The sequence below is a fragment of the Lipotes vexillifer genome, unplaced genomic scaffold, assembly GCF_000442215.2.
Source record: "Lipotes vexillifer unplaced genomic scaffold, Lipotes_vexillifer_v1.1 scaffold1115, whole genome shotgun sequence".
NCBI classification, from domain to species: Eukaryota; Metazoa; Chordata; class Mammalia; order Artiodactyla; family Lipotidae; genus Lipotes; species Lipotes vexillifer.
In genome coordinates this window covers 1978726-1987759 of record NW_006792080.1, presented here as the reverse complement: position 1 = coordinate 1987759, position 9034 = coordinate 1978726, and the positions used below count along the sequence as shown (strand labels likewise).

General features: G+C 50.2%; 1 protein-coding gene across 1 annotated transcript in view; it reads right to left on the bottom strand.

Annotated features, from left to right (window-relative positions):
• Nucleotides 1-702, bottom strand: part of ISY1 (ISY1 spliceosome associated protein) — a 17705-nt gene extending 17003 nt beyond the window's left edge. Inside the window, exon 1 of the mRNA XM_007465287.1 lies at nt 573-702. Within this exon, the coding sequence (XP_007465349.1) occupies nt 573-575 (3 nt within the window). The 5' untranslated portion in view covers nt 576-702. The remainder of the gene's footprint in view (nt 1-572) is intronic.
• Between the last annotated feature and the right edge of the window lie 8332 nt (nt 703-9034).

Genomic DNA, 9034 nt, shown 5'->3' with positions numbered 1-9034 from the left:
CGTGTACTTCGCTTAATGAGACCATCATGGTAAGCAACATGTAAGAGTATCTTCCTTGTACCGGCACTCTGCGTGCTCCGTCGTGAGCGCTTCTAGAACAAATGAAGCAGCCGACCACCCGCGCCCGACCACAGCGATCACACCCTCCTGCGGTCACATGACGCCGGCCACTCGTCCATCCCTGGACCCCGACAACGCGCCAGACACCGCGTCAGGCGTTAAGGAGGCAGAGGTGGGAATACCCTGCCCTCGGGAAGCTCCCCGTTGGGGAGCCGGAGAGCAGACACAAGGCAAATAGCGCAGGAACCGCTGCTGGGCCCCCCACGGGACGCGACGCCAGCCCTCCGCCTCCCGGAGCCTCGTCTTCCCGGTGGGGAGCTACAGCGCGCCGTCCGGACTAAGCACGGCCGCGGACGGCGCGACGGCGCCGAGGCTCAGCTTCCTCCGGCCTCTGGGCTCACGCGGCGCGAAGACCCCCGCGTCCCGGCCGCGGATCCTGTAACCCGCAGGGGTCCCCTGGGCGCCCCGGACCCGGCCCGCCGCTCGCCTCCCTCACTCCCCGCCCCACTCACCATGTTGCGAGGGAGGGCGCCGCCCTCAGGCCGCGCGGGCCTAGCCCAGGGAGCTTCGCCGCCCCAGGCGCGGCCGACCCGGACGGGAACTGAAGGTTCTAGGTGACCGCACCACCGGCTTCTGAGTCGGAAGGATAACTGGGAAGGACCAGAAGTGAGGGACCGGAAGCGAAATGGAGAATTGACCCGGGGAGGGGGAGAAAACGCAGGCGAGCTCCCGTAGGCAGCCCTCCCTAGGCGTCTGGACCTCGCACCGACACGCCCGTACGGAAAATAGGGGCGCTGGCCGAACCGCGCTTGCGCAGTGGAACCGACGCGCCTCTAACTGGGCGCGGGGCGCTGGTTTTGCTCTCGCGATGACAACGGCGAGACGTCCCGCGGTAACTTGGTACTGCACACGCGGTCCCCCGGTTGTGTGTGAGGCTACCCGAGATGTGTGTGCAACTATAGGTGCGCATCCCTCCTGCCCTGTCTGGTTCTGCGAGAGCAGACACGCCCTGTGGAAGTTACTCGTCCTCATCCCTCTGAGTGGACGGGGCCGCTGGACTGGGCCCTCCCCCCGTCTGCGTGCTTTCCAGGGGCAGGAGCTGGCTCGGCCGCGCCAACCCCCACTCGCCTCCCAGGCGTTTACTTGCGGCCTGTGCTTTTTCTGAAATTTTCTCCTCCTGGAATCAAGGGGTCTGTCGGAGCTGGACCCGGGCTTGAGGTCACCCTTTTAAAATAAGAAATGTAAGGTCCAGGGGAGATGAGAGAGGGACAGTCAGCCGGTGTCTGCTGGGCACGTTGCGGGGATCAGAAGGGCCACAGACCAGGACCAGGGAGGCAGGGGAGAGGCCACCGGTAGGGAGGTTCTGGTGGCTCCTCCCTCAGGGTGTCAGTGATGGAGCGAGCTGTGGTGTGACATTAGGGCGGGGGCCAGTGGCTACCTCAGCCATTTCCAGCGGCTCCCCCTTTGCAAGCATGGTGGTTCGCTGTGGCGACTTGCTCCGCCACGGGGCCTAACCGATGCCGGGAACTCCCGGCTGCAGGCGGGAAGCACAGGCCAGCGGGAGAAGCAGCTGACGTGTGTGGTTCAGGCTCAGTCAGGACAGACATGTACTTGGGAGAGCCACCAGGAGCTCGTGCCTGAACCATGACAAGTTTTCTCCTTAAAAGTTTAGGCCGTTCTGCTAGACTCCATCGTCCCACCTCCCTGACGGCTAGGTGTGGGTTTGCCAGTAAATAATGGCCAATGGGAATTGAATGAAAGGAATGTGTGCCACTTAGGCGGTGCCCTGAGAAGTATGGACGTGCCTTGCCCTTTTCCCCTCTCTGCTGACTGGTGACTATGGGAGCAGCCACCGTGAAGGAAGAAATGAAGTATTTTGAGAATTGGGGGGTTCCCTTCCAGGCTGACAGCCACTTTCAGACTCCAAAGGCAGATTAATCCTTAGGATTTGGTGACATCACTGCGTTGATGAGAGAGTCTCTGCCTGGAGCCCACTACTCCATCTTCAGTTGTATGAACCCATAAATTCCCTTTAGTGTTGCGGCCAATAGTCAGACTTCCCGGTACTGGAAACTCAGAGCATCCTTCCTGATCCACTTATCTTGCCAGTCGGCTAAGTGTCCTTCCTCCCTAGGCTCACACTGACCCTGTCTTTGTCGTCAACTGTCCCTGTTGCCTGCAGAACCCTTCTCCTCCATCCAGCCGCCTAATCCCCTGTTCATGCCTGCGTATCGTTTAAGGCAGTTCAGACAGCCTGGATTCATAACCTGATTCCAGCGCTTCTTAGCTCTGTGGCCTCAGATGACATACTCAACCTGTTTAATTTTTACTCTGCTGTGAAATTGGCCTGAGTATTTACCTTCCTGTTCTCATTTTACCTCATCCGTGAAATTGGGACATTTGCCTTAAGCAGCTGTGGTTTTAAAGGAGACACTACACACAAAAACTGCTCAAAACAGATCTATGTCAAGTTCTCAACTATTTCAGATACAAAAGCCCCATGCACTGCAGTCAGATCTGCTGTGTGGGCTCACCTAACTCCCATGTACCGTCAGCTGGCCAGGCTCAGGGGCTTGCAGGGCTTTGTAAAAGCTCTCTTAGGGGCTTCCCTGGTGGCGCAGCGGTTGAGAGCCTGCCTGCCGACGCAGGGGACACGGGTTCGTGCCCCGGTCCGGAAAGATCCCACATGCCGCGGAGCGGCTGGGCCTGTGAGCCGCTGAGCCTGCGCATCGGGAGCCTGTGCTCCGCAACGGGAGAGGCCACAACAGTGAGAGGCCCTCTTACCGCCAAAAAAAAAAAAGGAAAAAAAAGCTCTCTTAGCCTTTAAATCACTATGTTTAAGATCGACAGGCCTGCCCTTACTGTAATCCTCTCGCTTCCTATGTCCACCTCCACACCCACCTCAGGCACAGGTCTGACATGGAAGATTTTATGGCTGAATAAAGGGCACGTACAAGGCTCTGCTGCCTTCTGTTCGGGCCAACAGCCCCAGCTGATGCTGCTTCCTAGTGACCCTGTGTGCTGTAACAGCGTTTTTGTAGTAAGCGTCTCTGTACTCATATCCTAATATCAACCATCTATGTCTATATATTTTATCAACCGTAAAAGATGCTAAAATTAGGAGATTCACTATCAAGGGACGTGTGCTCTGGAGGAAAAGCCAAGGGTGTGGGTGGGCAGCCCTTTTCTAGTGTCTCAGAAGGATTAAAAGGACAGATGGCTTTTGGAAGAGATTAGGTATGTGACTCATGGGTCCCCTCAACCATTTCAGCAGAAGCCAGGAAGAGATGGGATTATCCAGAAATGATCCGTGGAGAAACCTCTTGTGTAACAGAGCGAACTCCCATGACATACACAGGAGACGCCCTAGGCTGAACATTTTACACCAGCAGAACCACTGCCAGCTTGGACTTCAAGGGACAGAGAGGGAACAAAACGAAAGGCTGTTCAACTCAAATTGCAGGGGCAGCAAACAGACTGATGAAAGTAGGCAACCGTAAACCGGTGCCACCCTTCATGGGAAAGAATGGATGGCTCTGGGGGAGGCAGCTCAAGCAGAGGAAATGTTCAGGCCTTAAAACCTAATATCGGGCTCCCAGACTGATGAAAGTAGGCAACCGTAAACCGGTGCCACCCTTCATGGGAAAGAATGGATGGCTCTGGGGGAGGCAGCTCAAGCAGAGGAAATGTTCAGGCCTTAAAACCTAATACTGTCGGGCTCCCCTGGTGGCGCAGTGGTTGAGAGTCCGCCTGCCGATGCAGGGTACACGGGTTCGTGACCCGGTCCGGGAGGATCCCACACGCCGCGGAGCAGCTGGGCCCGTGAGCCATGGCTGCTGAGCCTGCGCGTCCGGAGCCTGTGCTCCGCAGCGGGAGAGGCCACAACAGTGAGAGGCCCGCGTATCGCAAAAAAAGAAAAAAAAACCGAATACTGTTTGCCCTGCTGGATTCTGTAACTGGATTCTGAGACCAATGATGCCTTTTCCTTCCACTGTCTCCCATTGTCAAAGGTGGTGTCCTCTGTCCGACTGCTGGTGTTCTATGCCTCCCATTGATTTGGGGGAGCAGATAACCTTAAAACAAGTTATAAAACCACAGACAGGAGTTTTGCCCTGGGATGGATCATACCCAGATCTCACCCATACGTGACTTAAGACAATGAGATTGGGGACTGTGGAGCTGATGACATTTAGATGAGACTTAAGACTGTGGTAGGCTGACACTCTCAGTGATGTTAGGATGAGGTGAATGCATTTTGCATGTGAGATGGCTGTGAATCTTGAGGGAACAAAGTGCAGCCTGAGGTAGCAGCATACCCTCCCCCTTTATGTATGTGTCCTGATCCCCAAACCCTGTGAACGTTACCTTATACTGCAAAAGACTTTGTAGATGGGAAAGTAATACAGTGGTTGATTCCTTGTAATCAGAATAGATGTTCAAACATTCTGTTCTTAGGGGAAAATAAGGATGTGACAATATGAGAAAAAAATAATAAAAAGCAATTCATAAAAGGCCATCAGTTTGTAATTTTGGTAAGAAAAGTCAAACGTTTACCAAAAGTTATGGACACTTGTGACTACACAGGTGTGTACCTATTTTGCCTGTGAAGAAGTAAATAGAAACGTATCAAACAATCCAGAAAATTCATAAACTATACAAAGAACAAAAAGCATGCTGAACACCTGTGGCCTACTATAAAAACATATTTTAAGAACCCTTCGTTTCTTGAATAAAGGGTTCCAACATTTAAAATGTCTGAAAGATAGCGATTAAAAGAGACTCACCATGTATTAATCTATTAAGAGGAACTGTTCTGAAAGAGGGTTCAACCTCACTTCTAGAATCTCAGGTTTTAATCGACTTCGCGCCTCTGTGCCCCAAACTAGAGTTAACCAGCCAAAAGTACCAGAAACTCCCATGCTCATGAGATGGCATTCTTTTGGGTCTCATAGGAGTATTAACATCCAAGAAAATAATAAAAATGGAGTATGGTACAATCCTTAGGAAGGGGTATGACTGGAGCATCCCAAAGTTATAAGAAAAATTTTAGTTATTAACAAAACTTTAATCCATTATATCTGTAGTGTTTGTTTCAAATTGTCAAAGCCAAATCACGTTTCTAACCAAAGTTTAAATTGTGAACTAATTGGGAATCAAGATCTAAATGCCCAAGAAAAACTGATTTTCAAAATGTGGCTCAGGTTTAGCCAAGAATGCATTAAACACACTTTAGCACAGTAGACGGCTCCCCCTGCACACCCCAGCCCTGGAGAGTGTCTCCACAGCAGAGCCGAGCCAGGAAGCTGCTGTCGTCCTTGGGGGGACAGGGCTCTTCTCCAGTTCTCTGCAGCACCACCTCCTCCACTTCCCAGCTCACCAGCTTCACCCACATCAGCTTTTGCCTTCCAGCCTCCAGAGTTAGCGGCTGGACACTAAGTGTCCCAGAGCTGGCTCATCCAGTCCCATTTCAGACTTGCCCAACACTGAGAGGTATTCCTCTCAAGTGGCATGCAATCTGGTGGCACAGCAGGAAGAGTTTGAAAACAAACAATAGGTACCACTGATTATTCTACCAAGTGGTAGGCCCTTTACCAACAACGTCTCACGTCATCCATCATAGTGATTCTTCAGTATAGGTTTTTTTTCCACTTTACAGATGAGCTTAGAGCTACTGGCTCTGTTTCAAATACGAGCAAACAACTGACCTAGAGCCAAGATTTCAGTGTGGTCCAACACCACAGCCCATGCTGCCTGCACGATGCTACATAGCTCCAAACACGAGCGAGGCCCTGCTGCTAAAACCAGAAGGGTTTTGGAGGCCTGGGTACAGAGGCACCAATAACCCTTGGGGGAGGTGAGAGATTACTTTAGCCCGCTTTTTATAAGTCACACGTAACTCCTGGGGTCTGTGACTGAAAACTCTGACCTCTGTGTTATCTGCTCAGGTTCACGTTGTAGAATATTTCACCCAAAATATTAGTGGATAAGCAAATGGTCTCAGCTTGGAGACGAGTGTCACCTCATCTGTGGTAAACAGACCATATCATTTGCACAGTTTCACTTTCCCAAATTAAAAATACCACCTGGAGGCAAAGAAAGAAATGCCCATCCCTCTACATCAGCCAGAAATCTCCTGACCTTGAAACATTCATCCAGGTCTAATCAGTTCTTGGTTCGAAGGCTCCCCAAAGCTCCAATGATCAAATAAGGCAGCCTCATAAATGGTAGGAACATCACCTAAGCATCAAGTACTGAGAAAATGTGCCTAATGCGTGAATCTCTGTGGCCTGACCAGGAAGTATAAATGTAGGTCGAATGACACGAGTTCCCCCTTCTCCTTTTGGGGAACTGCTCCCCACTCCTCCCCACATGCATCCACCTTAAGTGGAGGCCCTGAATACAATAACCTCGCTCCAATGACTATCATGACAGGGGGCACAAGAGGGCAAGCTAACTGCAACTAGTAACATGTAAACTGAACCTGATGGGAGTGGGTGGCTACCGTGGGAAGGAAAAGGCACGAGGGAGGACGACTACAGGCGCAGGTAGCCGTGCTTATGAATGAAGTCCATCTCAGTGAACTGGGGGAAGTCCTACTGAGAAGTCACTGAATTCATTACCTCCGCCACCAAATTATCTTTGCCCAAGCTTGGTGACGTAGTCATGTCCTCTGGGGAGGACAAGAGTAGTCAGGTTCCAGGCCATGGTTCACACTTCATGTTGTGCGTGTCTTCTGTGGAAAATGCAATGATGAAAACGGGGAACCCGGATGGACGGAAGTGCACGCACACTACTCAGTGCAGCTGCCTTGTGGTCGCCTCAGGCCCACTTAAGAATTTTTTCAAGCCTAAGAGTAGAAATGGAAGTGTGAAAAATACGTTTATGATTTTCAAGACACTGCTATGACCATCCTTGCCATTACATACCTATCAGCTAGCTCAGGAGACAGGTTTGACACCACAACTTGCTACCAAAACCTTTACTAAGAGATTACAAGTAGTTAAACTCCTTGCCAAGGTTTGTAGTGGAGGTGGAAATGGATAGATGGGAAGCAGTTATGTTTAATGAATGCTCTTTCAGTTCTATGGCAAGCAGAAAGGATAATTACATGTACATAAACCACTGTAATTTACAGCATCAGCTCTGGACTGAGCTGTTCTCAAATTCCAACCATGCCACTGAGGCCATGGCCTTGCTTCCTTATCCCGGTAGCTGTCAATCCAGCAGCACCCTAGAATCACCGGGAAGCTTATAAAATACTGCTCAGGACCCACTCTGAGAAATTCAAGCCGAATGCCAACATCTCATAATTCTAGTAAAGAAGTTCCTTAACACCTACTCCATAAAACTGCTGTTAGGACTGACGCTTTTAAACGGCTTTAGCAGTTACATGCTCTGCATGGCACGCACTTAAAGGTCAGAGATGTAGCCCTTAATACTGCAGGTCACATACAACAAATGGAACGCCTAATGCTTATTATTACGTATCAGAGTCCCGTACAAAAACAATGTAGTCAGAATCTTTTGGAGAACTCACACTTCCTTCCAGTTTTAAAATTATGGAGTTAAGGGACTTCCCTGGTGGTGCAGTGATTAAGAATTCTCCTGCTAATGAAGGAGACACGGGATCGAGCCCTGGTCTGCGAAGATCCCACATGCCGCGGAGCAACTAAGCCTGTGAGCTGCAACTACTGAGCCTGTGCTCTAGAGCCCGCGAGCCACAACTACTGAAGCCCGCGCGCGTAGACCCGTGCTCCGCAACAAGAGAAGCCACCGCAATGAGAAGCCCGCGCACTGCAATAAAGAGTAGCCCCGGCTCACCAGAGCTAGAGAAAGCCCATGTGCAGCAAAGACCCAATGCAACCATAAATAAATAGAAAGATAAAAATTTTTTTAAATTTTGAAGTTTAACTTAAGACTGTTGCAACCAGTACTAATTCATATTAAGGCAAACACATCCCAAAACAAGGAATAAGAGACAGATGATAAAAGACAAATATGTGCTAAAAACTTCTTTGACAGCCCAAAATTCTCAAGATTTTGCTTTCCAACACTTAGAGTAGACAAGGTTACAAAGGTACTTGTAACAGACAGCATAATCTGAATGTTTTCTGGAAGAGTAAACCACCCCAAAGCCCTGTGCTACTAATCAAAGGTAAACGTGCAGTTTTTTGTTTTGCACTGGACTCCTGAAAACACAAAACACTGTACACAGGGGCCTCGGATGTTACCAAGTCACTAAGTTCATTCCATGACTGTGGCCTTTCACTGCAACACAGCATACAGGTTATGCGGGGAGGACTGGAATTCCTGACTTACCTACAGCAGGGAAAGGGAAGAATCTTCTCAGTTGCTTTTTTTTTTTTTTTTTTTTTTTTGCAGTATGCGGTCCTCTCATTGTTGTGGCCTCTCCCGTTGCGGAGCACAGGCTCCGGACGCGCAGGCTCAGCGGCCATGGCTCACGGGCCCAGCCGCTCCGCGGCATGGCGGATCTTCCCGGACCGGAGCACGAACCCGTGTCCCCTGCATCGGCAGGCAGACTCTCAACCACTGTGCCACCAGGAAAGCCCTTCTCAGTTGCTTTTAAAGTGTCAAAGCAAGAAAGCACCGACCAGTAAAATTAGCATTTCTAAAACTTGTTTTGCTAGATAAGCAGTTAAGATACAGGCTCTGTGGTTCGTCACAGCTAAAAACTATTAACAGTGTGGCTTTCTTTGCTATGTGTATCTAAACTAGATGGAATAGAGAATTAAATGAGCTACCCACCTGCAGCTAGGTGGACTTGATCTCCCGGGGGACAATGTCTCACTGCCATGATTAGAAGCCAGGAACCTGACCTCCTGACCCTGGAACTGCTACATGCTAAGGACAGACTACTCCATGAATAATTTAACATATAAAATAATCAAAATAACTGAAGCTCAACAGCTACAATCTTCCCAGACAAAATCCTTCAAGGCACTCTTTTCCCTAC